At 39.6% G+C, this 14510-nt stretch overlaps 2 protein-coding genes across 2 annotated transcripts; both read right to left on the bottom strand.

Annotated features, from left to right (window-relative positions):
• Window positions 1–4555: 4555 nt before the first annotated feature.
• On the bottom strand, window positions 4556–7683 carry LOC109990346 (cytokine-inducible SH2-containing protein-like). Its single transcript, XM_020642442.3, has 3 exons — window positions 7448–7683; window positions 6919–7078; window positions 4556–5914 (listed from the first exon to the last, which is right to left on the bottom strand). Exons 2-3 carry the CDS (start codon window positions 7058–7060, stop codon window positions 5406–5408), a joined length of 651 nt encoding a protein of 216 aa, XP_020498098.2. The 5' UTR covers window positions 7061–7078; window positions 7448–7683; the 3' UTR covers window positions 4556–5405.
• Window positions 7684–7893: 210 nt separating this feature from the next.
• LOC136179224 (twinfilin-2-like) lies at window positions 7894–14385 on the bottom strand. The gene is made up of 11 exons (XM_065954863.1): window positions 13784–14385; window positions 12915–12992; window positions 12631–12809; window positions 12056–12151; window positions 11868–11972; window positions 11754–11768; window positions 11620–11661; window positions 11391–11516; window positions 11065–11215; window positions 10393–10514; window positions 7894–10108 (listed from the first exon to the last, which is right to left on the bottom strand). Exons 1-11 carry the CDS (start codon window positions 13806–13808, stop codon window positions 9941–9943), a joined length of 1107 nt encoding a protein of 368 aa, XP_065810935.1. The 5' UTR covers window positions 13809–14385; the 3' UTR covers window positions 7894–9940.
• Window positions 14386–14510: the final 125 nt, after the last annotated feature.

Below are 14510 nucleotides of genomic sequence, written 5' to 3'. Positions count from 1 at the left end.
TTAAAATGTGTTATTCTTGATAATTATCCAAGATTATTTTTAACAGTATTTACCCATTTTAAAATGTAATCGGTTACCAAGTTTAATAGGTATTTTATTATTCAGCAGTATTTCATTACCAGCATTTTATTTATTTATTAAGCCATGTAGTCTTTTCATACATGAACCCTGCCCTCCATAAATGTCACAAGGGATCCAAAAGATTATTTTATTTAGAAAAAGCAGCAACACTGGAGAACAGGTAAACATAAACAAAGTGCACAATCTGCTACAGGCTGCTGTCTGTGTATAGTGTGCCGTTTTGAATAGTTCAGTTAACAGTAAGTAACATAATATAAATAGTGAGTAAGCATATTAGGCTATGCTAGTTTGAACAGCAAGAACACACCCAGCTGTCATCTTTGGCTGGTGCATGCTAAATAAACAAAGCAAACAAACCATAACCATAACCAGGCCCTTATTATACACACATAACATTAGTCATTGCGTCCTATTCGTAAAATGTCTGTGGGCCTCAAGGGATTTATAGTTCTTGAACTGGTCAAAAGTATATGTACTTATACCATACACAAGGTATTTTTGTAACGTACGAGGTCAGAGGCAACAATGCCGGGTCAGTATTCCAACTTCTTGCGGCCAGGTGGTAAGGATCAATATCGTTAATTGATGCCAAATTCTCCAAATATGATATGGTATCTCCTCACAACGCTTTCTTCTTCTCCAGTTTGACGATTAAGTGGGTCGGTTGAATACATTTACTGCCCAACGTTATTTGTCTCTCTCTCTCTCTGTTGTGTTTGGTTTTGTTGCTACTGTACCGCAAAAATGTGCCAACGTGACTTCACCAACTAAATAATCACGTGTCTGACAAAGACCGATTGCCACTACCTGAAGTTTGCATGTACAGTCTGGGTTTGTTGGAGGTGTCAATGTGGTTTGGGTTGTCATAGCCATGTAATGGAGTAGGTTTAAGATAGATGTCCTTCATGTTACGGTGGGCAATGAGGGCTAGCATGTTCTGACTCTTGCCGCCCATCAGTCAAAAAGGTTTAGTTGTGGGACCAAATAGGGTCCATGGGGTACGGTATAGGTAGTTGCGTTGTCACTTCCATGGTGCCCAAAGGTTTGTAATTAATTATACAAAAAAGATTGAGAGAGTGCAGCTAGGAATGTCCAGACTGCAGAAAGAAATTGAGATGATTGTGGTGTCTTCATTTTGGACTATTTCCTCGGTTGATGTGGTCACTGTAGGTCTATGAAATGCCAATATCAAAGGTGGAAAGACAGGAAAGGTTAGTTCATTTGTATATTAGGAACTGGTTAGGAGTCCTCAGTGTCTGAGTAGTGTTGCATTACATGGGAAAGGCATACTCTAACTACCAATAACTAGTTTAACAGACAAATTCAAGTGTTCAAAGGTCAGGAGGTGATGCTATCAGGAAACAAAGACAATGTAGTTTGTAACAAGGTCCCAAATCCAACTAGAGGGGGGAAATGGCTCCCAAGACAGGCAGTTCAGGAAGCAGAGCATTTATTGGTTTGGGACTTAGTTTAGGAAAACCAGTGTGTAATATAGAAGTTCCCAAAGAAGGAAGAAAGCTGGTAGTGGAGCAGTTACGTTGATGTAGAGGAAGTAGTAAAGTGTACAGAGGCAGTGGTTCAGGTTAAGCAGGGACAGTGGATGAACTGGGAAAGTGTTGAGAAGAGGAAGCTTAGTTTAAGGGACCCGCAGAGTATGGAGGAGAGTCATGTTAAACTTGATAGGGGATACTTTGTGCTGCCATCATACCAGAACCTAAAACAATGGGTAGCCAGAGACCCATTGTGCTGATTCAGAGACAGCAACTTTGGAGCACATTCTGTCAGGCTGTAGGATTAGTCTGTCGCAAGGTTGTAGCGACATAACCAGGTTTTTAAAAAAGCTTAGCAGCAGGTATTGAAGTTGTAGACAACAGGTTAATTTAGGAGGTACTCAGGAATAGATTGCAGCCATCCAAATTGTCCGGGCGGGAGAGAAATATAGAGGAGGGGGTAGGTTATAGGTAGATATCAGGCCAACTTTAGAGTGCTAATGATTGGGAGATGCAGGTAAATCGGGGAGGAAACATTGTTGTTAAAAAAAACCCTAAAAATAGTTTGCACTAATCTGAGGCCTTACACGGTATTTTGGTCTACAAGTCAGTTTAGTTTATAATTAGTTTATAATTTATTTCATAGAACTGACAGTTCCCTGGGAGGACTCTGAGGAGGACGCATACGAAAGAAAAAAGCTTAAATATGCAGATTAAGAGGTGGAAGCTGAACAGCTGGAAAGTTATGGTTTGTCCAGTAGAAGGGGGACATAGAGGATTAATAACATGATCATCTATGTCATTACTGGGAGAACTGGGATTCTGTGGACAAATGGTTTGAGAAAGACAGTAAGGGAGATGGCAGTTAATGCAGCTAAAACCAGTCAGTGGATTTAAATGAGGGGAAATAATGCCAGTTGAGGTGCCAAAACAAAGGTAGAAGAGACCCATCCATGTCCTTTGTTTTTCTCTCTTCTATCCTCTCTTCCCTCAGGAAAATGAGAGAGTCGGGGATGGTAGAGCAACAGCCTGATTGGCTGCTATGAGTGCTATCACGGCACCTCACCCTGGCTCTGCTTCCCTTGCCCTTGTTTTCTGAGCTCTCTCCAAAGACTTTTCTCTGTTTCTCTCTGTTCTCTCTCGTGTTCCCTTTGCTGTTCTTTTTCATTTATAATGTTGGTACCAGGAATAGTCACATTTTGGCCGTTGGAGCCATTAGAGGCCATGGGGTTAGAGTAGGTAGTATCAGCATTGGGGTGGCTCTGGGACACCTGAGCTAACTGTCAAGCTTTCCTGAAGGTTTCGTGGGACTATTTAGGCTAAACATTGATGAGGGGCCATGTGGTAGGGTAGGTAAGTAAGGTAGTATTGGTATACATTTCTAGCTCGCATAAACAAAGCCCGGGTCTTTTGAAGATGGCAATACTATTTATTGTGGTGGCCATAGGGTAGGTTATGTAATTTATAGGGCATAGGGGCATAATTGGGACTAGCGGTTTCTAAACTGAACACTTTTCCTTTCATTAGGGCACAAGTACTTCAAAAAGTACATTTACTCATGAGCCCTAATTCTGAGGTGCCATGGCTGTATATAATAAGCTTTGGGGCTAAAAGGCAAGAAAGAGTGGGTGGGCCTATACACACCAACCATTACTGCCTCATGGCCACTCTGTGAACTGTGCACTTTCTCATTTAGCTCTAGAGGTTTGCTTATTTATAGTTTATTTAAAGTTTCAAGGAAAATCTTGAAGACAATTCAAGCAAAACATACCTTTATACTGAAGACATGTTGACCTTCCATAAAAGATGTAGATGTGTTTCTAATACAATGATCAGTTTCACAGTAAGATACGGGACTGTTACTCAACCCTAACTCTGAAACTGAAGCAATTAAATGTAATTCAGCCCTTTTCACTGACAAAACTATCAACGTAAATACAAAACAGGTATAATTCAGATTTTAATCTTTGGTCTTGTATTTAAGTCCTTTGCATTGATGCTATTGTCATTTTATGGGTTATTTTGCTTCAGTGATGCATGTTTTCTTATTGCTTAAAAGGGATCTACAGAACCCACCTTGGCTGATATTGTGATGTCGGGGAAAATGTTCAAGAACAAATATCAGTCAAAAACAATGACATCATTCTAGCTGACATTCAGTGAACATTAGGCTTGCAGGGCCTCTATAGATGACTGGGGGCAGTTGTTCACTTGTTTATACTTCTACTCCTTAAGGTTTTAGAAAGTAATATTGTGCCTCTATGAAACTAAATTTGATTAACTGGTATACTTTAAGATGCAAACTCAGATTCAACAAGAGATTATTGGTTATTATGATTTAGGGGCATCAACATGTAGTTTAGTTATTGAATTATCTATAATCACTATTAAATAATGGAATGAACATATATGATAACATAACACTGCAAAATCTATAAATATATATTTTTTCAATGCTAAATTAAATTCTGCATGAGAGTCCAAATCTAAAGTTCAGTTAAAATGCATGTCAGAAAAAAACATTCTTGATAGACATTGAAATGAGAATTGCTTTGGTTACTGCTGTCCAATGACTTCTTGACAAACAAATGATTTCAAGAAGTCAGACTTCACTGACTGTCTGGAGCAAAGAAAGGCGGTTAGGGATGGTCTGTTCTCAGTCGGTGCCACAGTGTATTAATAACTGCAGCTCTAACTGTAATCCTGATAAGAGGCTTTCTCAGCACTGCTCAGTTCCACCTCGTGGAAACCAACTCAGGCGTGTTTCCATGAAAACAGCAGTTCTCACGTTTATGTTTGAGTGGTTTATCAGTGAAAAGAAGAGCTTGATAAAAAAAAAATACGATTCTTGAAAATCCACAGGCATTACTTATCCTCTTCTGAGAATAAAGTAAGCTGTAAACAGATGTCCTTGGGCGGTTTCCACCACTGGAAATAACACAGATTTTAGAAAAGGATACTGACCACAAAAGAAATATAAAACACAGTGTGCCCAGCTTTTTTATTATATCTTTTAGATTAAGTTGTCTGCCCCCGTGTCCTTTTAATATGTTTTACGTGAGGTGTCAGCCTCATGTCTTAAAACCAAAAACATGCTAAATCGATGTACCATCAACGGTTTGGACTTTTAATCATACTGAAATTGTCAGTGAGCAGACATTCAAGAAACAAATCATTACAGTTACAACAAGCAGCGGAAAATCTCTTTTCTGACACTTTGTGGCTCATACCTCCTGTAAAATAATTGGTAATGAAAACTCATGCTGTATCTAAAAAAAAAGCCAAAATACAATGAAAAATGATGAATATACATTTTTGAAAGATTTTGTAATTAACTTAAAGGTACCCAAAGGTTGTATGGGATTCCAGTTGCCCCTGGAAAGGATCTATGCTATCCGATTTCAACAGTGCTTCTTAGATATAAGTGTAAATGATGACATATAGTCTCTCTCCTGGGACAAAAAGGCAATCAGAAGCTGCTTTTGAACTGATTTAATAAAGAGAAGTTGTGTCTCCTTTGTGGTAAATCAACTGGGCTAAAACAAGCAACAAGTTATACAACACTCTAAGTGGTGGGAGAAAAAAGGGAAATACTTTGGAAACAAAATAAATGTACATTATTGAAAGGAACGTAGCAATATTAAAAAAAAAGTCTGGAGAACAGCAGTGCCACTATAGTAAGACCGAGCACACTCACATTGTCCATTGTCCTATTGTCCTATTAAAGCTTTTCAATGTTCTCCCTTCGGGGCTGTCAAAGAGTCTCAGATTCACAGTGTCTTCCTGGAGTGTGACCCTGACTCACATCCCCATCCCTGTGTCTCAGAAGTACCCTCAAATGCTAAACGGGTAGTCCTGCAGGTAGTGCAGAAGAGGCTTTGGAAGTGGCAGCAGATCAGGGCAGTCTGTCGTGTGTCTGTTAATGGCTAGGCGCGCCAAGTGCTGCAGAGAAGGGAAGGCGTCTCGTTTGTGCAGAGGGTGCTTCAGCTTCAGAGGCACCCCGCAGTCCTTAGCTGTGTGCTTTTCAGAGTCAGGCTTTGTTTCGGTGAAGGTGTGATTAGAAGAGTGGCCCTGTGGTGTTTGGCCTGAGCCCGTGTAGTGCTGTATGAGGCTGACGACATCTGGGAAGGACTGCAGCTGAGGCAGGCCGGGGGAAATGGAGTCCAGCCAGAAGGAGCCCTGGCTGTACTCGATGCGGACGCTTGTGGGACCACAACGGGTCTGCACTGACAGGGCCAGCATGTACTGAGGGTGATTGCTGTCCCGCATCAGAAACGTGCCCTCAGGCTTCTGTAAAAGAGCCTCCCGAGCTTCACTCGCTGAGATGGAACCCCAGTACCAGCCTGAAACCAGACAGGTGGCAAAGATGTAAGCTTTTATAGTTATTGTTACATGAAGTTCTGGTAATTGTTCAGATATCGATAAGAACATGTGAGATGGGGTATCACAGGTAAGCCTAGACCAATCAGATAGCAATTATAAACAAAAATCTACTTGTTTAACCTGAAATGATTTATTATTTACTCTTTGCTACTTCGGATCAGTAGCCGACACAGCAAATAGAGCTTATATTTTAGCATAAATGTATTGTGGCTGCAATTGGAAATTTATGTTTTAGAGCAGCAAACAACTTAATTTAAGTAAATGATTTGAGCATAAAACAAAAATAGATGTTTGCTAGCAGAAAATGTTAGTTAAAGCTACACTGAATAAAGCAGTTTCATGTTAGAAATCAGTATTCCTCAGACACAGCAGGTCATGGGGGCATTCAGCTCATATCTTGGTGCTCAGCTTGTGTTTAGTTTAGACGTCCTGTATGTTTTCATATAGTTCATGAGGTTATCATATGAGTACTGAATTATCTGTAGAGGTCCCCCTCTCTCCAACACGACGCTTTTCACGTAAAAAAATATGAATATTTTATGATCTTTGATATACAGAAGGGAGCACGTGTTCTCAATATGAATTTGATTTAATCCTTAATTTCTCTGTTTCATCATTTTTAAGTTATAATCATTCTGTGTACATTTTTTGTGCGTGTAATTGTAAATGTGTTACTAAGGGATTAACCCGAGGCAGAAAATACATCCAATAAGAATCATATCACATCTGATTTGCAAGTCCAGGAACCGGATTTGATACATAGAGTACAAAAAAAAAAATCAGACCTGCTCCAGTTTTGGTGAAATCATGGCAGTACAACACTAAAATTATCCCCACAATGTGAACTTCAATGCTATGTGCAGTGCGATGCCATCTCTTTACAAGAGTCTATCCTGATTTTCCCTGTAGGAATAACTAAAATATTCCTGATTATGATTATGGTTCAGTGAAAGAGCAGGTGTACCTGAGGTCTGCAGATACTTGAAGTTGGTGGTGATGCAGCAGAGGTCCTCTGCAAGCTCCTGGGGTGGAGGAGAGGGATGTGGGAAACATGAACCTCCTCCTCGCTCCTCATGATGGAAAACTGTCACTGTCCGGGCAACCATTTCTTACTGACAGCAGCACTATTGACATAAAATTTTGTATAATGTTGAAATATTTTACATTTCTTAATAACAAACCAGATTTTTTAGTGTGGTCCAAAACCTTAAAAAATATATTAGCTCTGATGTATGAGTTATCTTTTACAATCTTATCTTAGATGCAATCACCTTTATTGACCGTTATTATCCAGAGTTAAAAAAAAAAAATTGAATACCGAAAAATTTTTCTTATCACAGAATAAAAAAAACACATATTTTTTAAAGTCTGCAAAACTAAAGCCAGAAGCTTGCGATTTCTAACTCCACCATAACGCACTAGTCTACATATTCGTAAGAAAGTCCTCAAAATCCAGACTTTGACAAAACAGAATACAAATAGGTTAAACCTACCTTAAAGCAAGGGAAATCATGTAGGCTCGCGACCAGTTTGAGAAACACTAAATAATAAATATTCCTCCAAGTCACAGTCGAATAATCTCGGATGGTGGCCAAAAAGCAAACATTTCCTTTAACTACCTGCTATAGTAACACAAATTACGAGAAATAAATATTGGTATGGGCTGCCGGTTGTCTGCAGTTTAGTGTGTCCTCTGTAGTCAGTAGACTGCAGAGCAGAAAACAGCTCAGTTCACTTTGGACTGACTGAGCTTCCAGGAATCTATTTCCCAGAAAGGTTTTGTGTTTCAGCGCCCGCAGTGACAGGAGCAGGCCGCTGCCTGCAGCCTCTAAACACGTTGTCATCAACACAGGCGTGCTGTTTCCTGAACACATTTCATAATAAGACTAACGTTGTTCTGACCAACCGGCTGAATATGCAACTGTGTAGAAAAATAAAAACATGATGACAGGCCCACCTTGTTTTTTTTAATAAGCTATTAAGAGCCTTCTCATCATATTTATTATATTTCAGTTAAAAATGCTAAAAAAAATAATAATAATAATAAAAAAGCAGATTGCAGTAAAGCAATCAAATGATAACATAATAGCAAATTGAAATATTTCACGAACAACAATAAAACCTGGTAATTTATTTTTACCTTTATTGTTATTAATTCCAATAGCCATATAGTAGGCTACACATTGCTACTTCCTTAGATATCCTTCATCCAAAACACAGTTATGGTTGACACAAAACGCTCATAGAGTTGAATAATATCTATTTTGATGAAGGTGGAATTATAACAAGAATGTTGTATTGAATTGCATTAGTCATGGAAAGGTAGGCCTACATAATACAATTCCAACTAAGAATGTATTGCAGTATATTTAATTTCACCAATATTTGTTTTCGGCCTTTACACACAAAAATGCCCCCATGAACTATGGATTGAAATCAAATATGTATGCGTAGTTATCATATCTATTATGTTGAAGGACATGGCAGTACTTCCGGGACGGTTTGAGTGTCATTTCGCTGCCTTGATGTAACTGACGGCACTAAGGCGTTTAATGCTGCATTTTCGTCCAATGGAAATTCAGAGTATTAGTAGCCTACCACACGCTTCTCAATTACACCTTGAACGCTTGCGTGTTTTTAATCAATTCATTTGTCCTTATCCGTGGATTTTCATGCCCGGTTGACTTCAAGTACAGTGCCCTGAGTATCATGTGAACATCTATTGTAAAGAAAACTGTAGCATATTATATCGACACATAGTCACACGCTTTACTTACCTCTCCATCGAGAGGTAACACGTTTTCAGCGAGTGATTATGTTTCGTTATACAATGAAGAAAATTAGCCCACAAATAGTTGATTCATATTCCTGGAAATTCACTGAACTGGGTCATGTCATGGAAGAAGTCCGCATTTCTTGACAAAGTCAAAGTTCATCAGCATCAGCATCACCACCACCACCATCATCAACAAACCCACAAATTCCATGTAGACAGATAATGACCATTTGAAACCCACAAGTAAGCTTTGAACCATATTTCCAAGAAAGTGTGTTCACATCAGCCGTGTGCTATGAAAGCAGCAGAGCCGCTGAGGGCTTCTGAGTAGAGAGGCTTCCTGGAAAACACACACAACAAAGTGACCTCCACTGCTGAGCCCTGATCCCTGCTGCTGCTTCTGCCTGCATGACTACAGAATTACCACGCAAATACTGCCAGAGAAAGAGGGAAAAGAGGACACAAACAGGAGTAAAAGGAAACATTTTATTGTGGGGTTTTTGTAAAATAACAGTTTTGTCAAACCTCTTCAGTTGACAGGAGAAGGCAACTTTACAGGCGATGTTCATAGATTTGCATGTGGTAAAAATCGAAGCAAGGGAAAAGTATAGGCTGTCTATAATAAAAAGGAGAATGTCATAGCCATTTCCCTATGATTGTAAACAGTTGAACAAATTAAAGCGAACAGTGAAGAGGAGTTATCAGATGGGATTGTATGCCTGATAATATATAGTGAATGGGGTATTCAAAATGTACCATTCATTTGAGTGATATGCATTTTACCCCTATAAAATCAAATGTACTGTATGGTTGGTTGCCAGGCTACCACACAGACAACCTATTGTGCAGCATCTGAAAACATTTTTTGCAGAAACAATATGGGAGATTGTTTACTATGTAAGGCATTTTTAGAAAGCTATATTTAAAAAGCAGTTCCTGAATTGCAATTTGAAGACAATTTTTAATCTTAGCTATCACCTTCTCAAGTTTTTTTTTTAACATTTTGTTTACATATTTGACTATAGAACAATACAAATGAATTCCTTTTTAAGGTGGATCTATTTTCCTGTTTTCTGAGTTTATTATCTGCAACTAAAAGAAGAAATGACTAGAAGTTTACCAGTTATAACATGTAAGATCATACGTATAGTGTTATTTTGCAAGTGTGTGTGTATAATTCCTGATGTTTGTATGTGTGTGTGTTTAGTATCTAACTTTCTTCCCCATTCTCTCCTGCACCCTTGATAAGGCGTTTGTTGCCCCTCTTCCCTCCTGGCCCGCGGGGCTTGGTGAAGGCCTGCTTTAAGGTGTGCTCCATTGGGTGGACCTCTTCGTACAGGAAGTGTTCAGTCAGGTCATTACCGTTGTCTATCTCCATCTACACACAGACACACACACAAAAAAACCTTAACCACTGACCATAGAAAAGGCCGTCTTCCAATGGGTGATATATTTCTTAAACCCAATTTGAAAAAAACATTATGACAGTTTGGGTCTGAAATATTTCCACAAAACTAGCCTTACTCATTCCCAGACACAGAACAAGACAGTAATGAACTGCCTGTGTAGATATGTAATGACCACAGAGCTGCATCATCCACAATCATTATTACCTAACATCTTTAACTAAAGGTCATGGCTGCTATTTCAATTGACCTTTACCTTTTTGGTGACCTCCAGGTGGTAGTCTTTCTCCACCTCGTCCAGTAGCCTGTTCTTACAGCTAGAGTACAGCATCCGCTCCTTGATGCTGCAGGTGTACCCAGGCATTGAATATATGAACACTGGAACACATGTGAACTCATCAGTCAAGATGCTGTTGTCAAAGAGAAAATTAGATTAAAAAAAACAAAAAACAAACATGTTGTGCCACATGTGAAGAATTCTAAAGCAGTAAAGTCTTTACTTTCGATTTATAGCAATATTGCAAAAGATGCTTTCTATGGGGTGTTGGTGGCCTAGTGGTTAGTTCGTCCACCCCATGTACAAAGGCTGTTATCCTACAAGCGAGCTGAGGCGGGTTTTAAGCCTCCCGACAAACCGTAACATTGCGCCCACATGTCAATCAGGTCAGCCAAGCGCATAACAATGGATAACAAGTATCCTTTATAAAATCCCAAAAGTTGTTCAGCGTTGTTTAAAAACATCACTCCCCGTACAGTGTGTGCCCATGAGGACAACGCTGTAATCATTTTAATTTCTACTGTAAAACTGGATTTTTTTTTTGGTTGCAGTGTGTATGTGACTTCCTGGAGCCAGCCTCAAGTGGACCCTTGACAAACTGCAGAGTTCTGTTCTGGATTCATTTTTTTAACACAGGAGGTTGGTACTTACCCAGTGCTTCCTGCCGCTGACCCTGGTGAGAGTGCTTGAAGATGAAGAAGTGATATCTTGGGGAATCTGAAGGGATCCTAAAGGGAAGCTCGTGGATCTCTGTAGGTTTGGTGTGAACCAGCTCAATAGTCTCCTTCTCTACATCCAACCTCTGCAACAACACAAACCACAAATAAGCTTTGTCAAGTCATACGCAGCCAATTTTCCTGTCAAACACAGATACATGGATTGTTTTTAAAAAGTGTGTGCTTTTTTTTTGTTCACTAAAAACATCTTAATTTGACATGCCAAGTCATTAGATAAAAACGGTGTTAGTCTGAGCTCACCAGCTGTATGTAGTTGATGCATCTCTGCTTGAGTTGCTGCAGGGCTCGTTTGGCCTCTTCCTGGAGCGGAAATGCAAGACCTTGAAGAGTCTGTGCCCGTTTGTCTAAGCCAAACTCCATTGTAACCTGCAGAATGAAAAAAAACATTGAAAATTAATTTTCAATGAGTCCTACCAAAGGGAGTTAAATTTAAAGCCATTTAGAAACAGATGAAATGACGGTAACAAACCCTTGCTCGTGCTGTAGGAGTCCCAATACGCCTTCGTTCATCCTGTGGACAAAACAGATGGACTTGTAATCTTTCCTACTCGCTCTTCCTCATGCAAATTTAGTTGATTTCATATTTGAAGAAAATCTACCCACCCACACAACTTTATCCTGCAGGAGAAGAGTCAAAGCACTCGAGATTAGTACAAATAATACACTAAGTACACTTCTTTTGTTACATTGATACAGTTTGTATGGTTTAAACTTTACCTCTGTGACTTTGATTTGTTGTAACTGCTGCTCGGCTGTTGTGAGTGGAGCCGGGGAGGAGCAGGAGGTCATGTGTCGCAGGTAACCCTGGAAGCACACGTCATCCTGCAGACAGGCACACAGTGTGAATCATCATCAGCACCTCAGGATTCACTCGAACGTCGCCATGTTGGAGGGATTTTACTTACCTCGACTGTGCCAAACATTTCATCTTTAATGTGACCTCCTCCAAACTCTTTCTTCAGTGTGGCACGGGTAGCTGCGTACAACATCTTCTGCCTCACCTAACAGGTGCCAGGATGGAACACAGGAGTTATCGGTATGATAAATATAGATCATGGTTTTCATAGTTTTGGTTGTTTTTAATTGGATGACATTGGATGAAATTAATGGTAAATTTTAAATTTTATTGAGTAACTTTAAAACTTTTTATTATTATACAGCAAGGTATTTATATGTCTTAAAACATAATTGTGTACTTTTAGTTATGATGACATCATCTATTTGAATTTCAATAATATTTTAAATTGTGGTAAATGTTTTGTTTGTTTGTTGTTTTTAAATATACACACTTCAAGTCAAACAAGTCAAAGTCTAAGTCAATATTTTCTCCTGCATGAAGAAAAGAACTTCACATGTTATTTAAGTTTTTAACTGTCAGACAAAGATGCTTCTGTTTTACGTTTTACCTACATTTGTCTGTGGATTTAAAGTATGGCTGGTATGTGATTGCACTCGAGTAAATCAGCTGTTTAAAACATACTGGTGATTGGTCAGGTGACCAGGGGATGAAGATCCACTCGTATCCCTGTGCATTCTGGGAGTCCAGGCGATAGAGGATGTAGCAGGGTTCCTGATGTGTAAGCAGAGGAAGCAGGAAGTGATCGTAATCCTTGTCCCAACTCTGTGCGGGCTCTCTGTACGAGTCTAACACTAGCTCCTCTGCAGCAAAAAAAAAAAAAAAAACATACATCAGGTGAACTCATCTCTTGATTTCAAACAGGTCAACTTGTGCCAAAATCTTCAAGAAACCTCTTCCATGTTTACCATTTCTGATGACTATCTTCATAGTTCTGATGGCACCTCCCCTCGCCCGGGCCAGGAACTCCTTCAGCTCAGATGTTGCTGAAGTAACCAGATATAACACAGACAGGTCAAAACTGAGGATGAGGACTGAGAACCTGAGACTCAACTTCAGGGAGAAAACTTGACCCATCGCCAGATCAGCACACCATGACATAAAGCGGCTTAGACTGAGGACATTTGGACCATAGGACCACAGAAGAAATATAATTTTGGGATATAAAAAGCCTACATACTTTCCCTTTTCCAAACCCATTTATGGTTATTTTACCTCACAGAAAACAATTTATTGCACCCCCCCCCCCCTTCTCTCACCATGGTTACAAAACACAGCATCTCATAAATGATGTAAGATCAGGTGAGAAAGGTGAGAGAGGTACGCTTCTGCCAAACCGCGCCCCCCAGCCTCCAATTACAAAATGCCGTAACACACATCATTGCTGTGAAACTATCCATAAATTCCTTTAGAATAAATAACTAAATAACACAATTAAGGCTCTTACAATATATGAGACAGACATATCAACAAAAAGCTGTCATAAACAGGATGTTCTGTAAATGTGTAGATTTTACAGTCCACCTTTATTTATGACATCATGTTGTCAGGTCAGTCAGTTACTTCAAGCAACCCTTTTATATTTAAAGCATTCTTTCAGGATATCATAGGTAACGATCAGTGAGACCATGAGAATTAGTTAAATATAGTGGCACATCTTAAAAGCTGAAATGAAAAAAAAACAACAAAAAAAAAACGTATCTAGGGACAAACAGCCCAACACACAAAAACCGCAAGAATGAATAAAGTTCAGTATTCCTGGAACAAATCATCTTACCATTAATTCCTGTCTGGTGTGACATCTTCACTGTGTGTCCTCGCTCCTCTTGCTCAGCAGGTAGGCTGCCTCTACACTGATGGCAGACAGATGGACCCACGCGCACCACTGAAATAAACGCCCGGAGGGTGACTTGGGAGATTCCTTACACTTGAAACACAATCTGCGGAACTGTGGCTGATGAGTAATAACATGCCTGTCAGAGGATATGCCACCCTGACCACTGATCTAAAACTCTCTGTGTATCAATGGCGGCCCCACTTTAAAGTCTCTGTGGGGGACGCTCTCCTAAGTCACATACTGTCCTTACCTGTAGATTACTCCACTGTGTGTGAGTACAGGTCTTCCAATCATGACATCAGTGGTCAGGTCAGTGTTTTTCAGATGCTGTCACATGTATCGACATTTTATCGCTCATTCACACAGAGAAGCCAACCAGCTCAGGCATGATCTCAAGTTCCATCCACCTGGTCACTGAAATGTGACACTGAGCCAGAATTGGACTGATTCATTTCAGCATTGTTCAATGGATCAAGAAGGGGAGTATTTATCTAATGTATATTTTAGATGGCCGATATACTTTTGATAGATGAGGGAAAAGGTGGAAATGGAAAAGGTACCTTTTCATGTTCCTAAAATATAAATGTGTGCTGTAACATACAAACAGCTTTTTGGGTAGCTTTTTATGCCTTTAGTTAGAGAAAGGACAGTGGATAGAGTCAGAAAT

Source organism: Labrus bergylta, chromosome 5 (assembly GCF_963930695.1).
Source record: "Labrus bergylta chromosome 5, fLabBer1.1, whole genome shotgun sequence".
NCBI classification, from domain to species: domain Eukaryota; kingdom Metazoa; phylum Chordata; class Actinopteri; order Labriformes; family Labridae; genus Labrus; species Labrus bergylta.
The sequence above is the reverse complement of the archived record's forward strand: the minus strand, read 5'-3'. Positions and strand labels throughout refer to the sequence as shown.

What these genes read in the sequence shown, in the direction of transcription:
- LOC109990346 (XM_020642442.3), bottom strand. Translation starts at nt 7,060, where the DNA reads ATGGTTGCCCGGACAGTGACAGTTTTCCATCATGAGGAGCGAGGAGGA. An exon ending in CAAGTATCTGCAGACCTCAG is followed by an intron (nt 5,915 to 6,918) that starts GTACACCTGCTC and finishes GTCTGGTTTCAG; the next exon opens with GCTGGTACTGGGGTTCCATC.
- LOC136179224 (XM_065954863.1), bottom strand. Translation starts at nt 13,808, where the DNA reads ATGTCACACCAGACAGGAATTAATG. An exon ending in AAATGTTTGGCACAGTCGAG is followed by an intron (nt 11,973 to 12,055) that starts GTAAGTAAAATC and finishes GCCTGTCTGCAG; the next exon opens with GATGACGTGTGCTTCCAGGG. An exon ending in CTCCTACAGCACGAGCAAGG is followed by an intron (nt 11,517 to 11,619) that starts GTTTGTTACCGT and finishes TTCATTCTGCAG; the next exon opens with GTTACAATGGAGTTTGGCTT.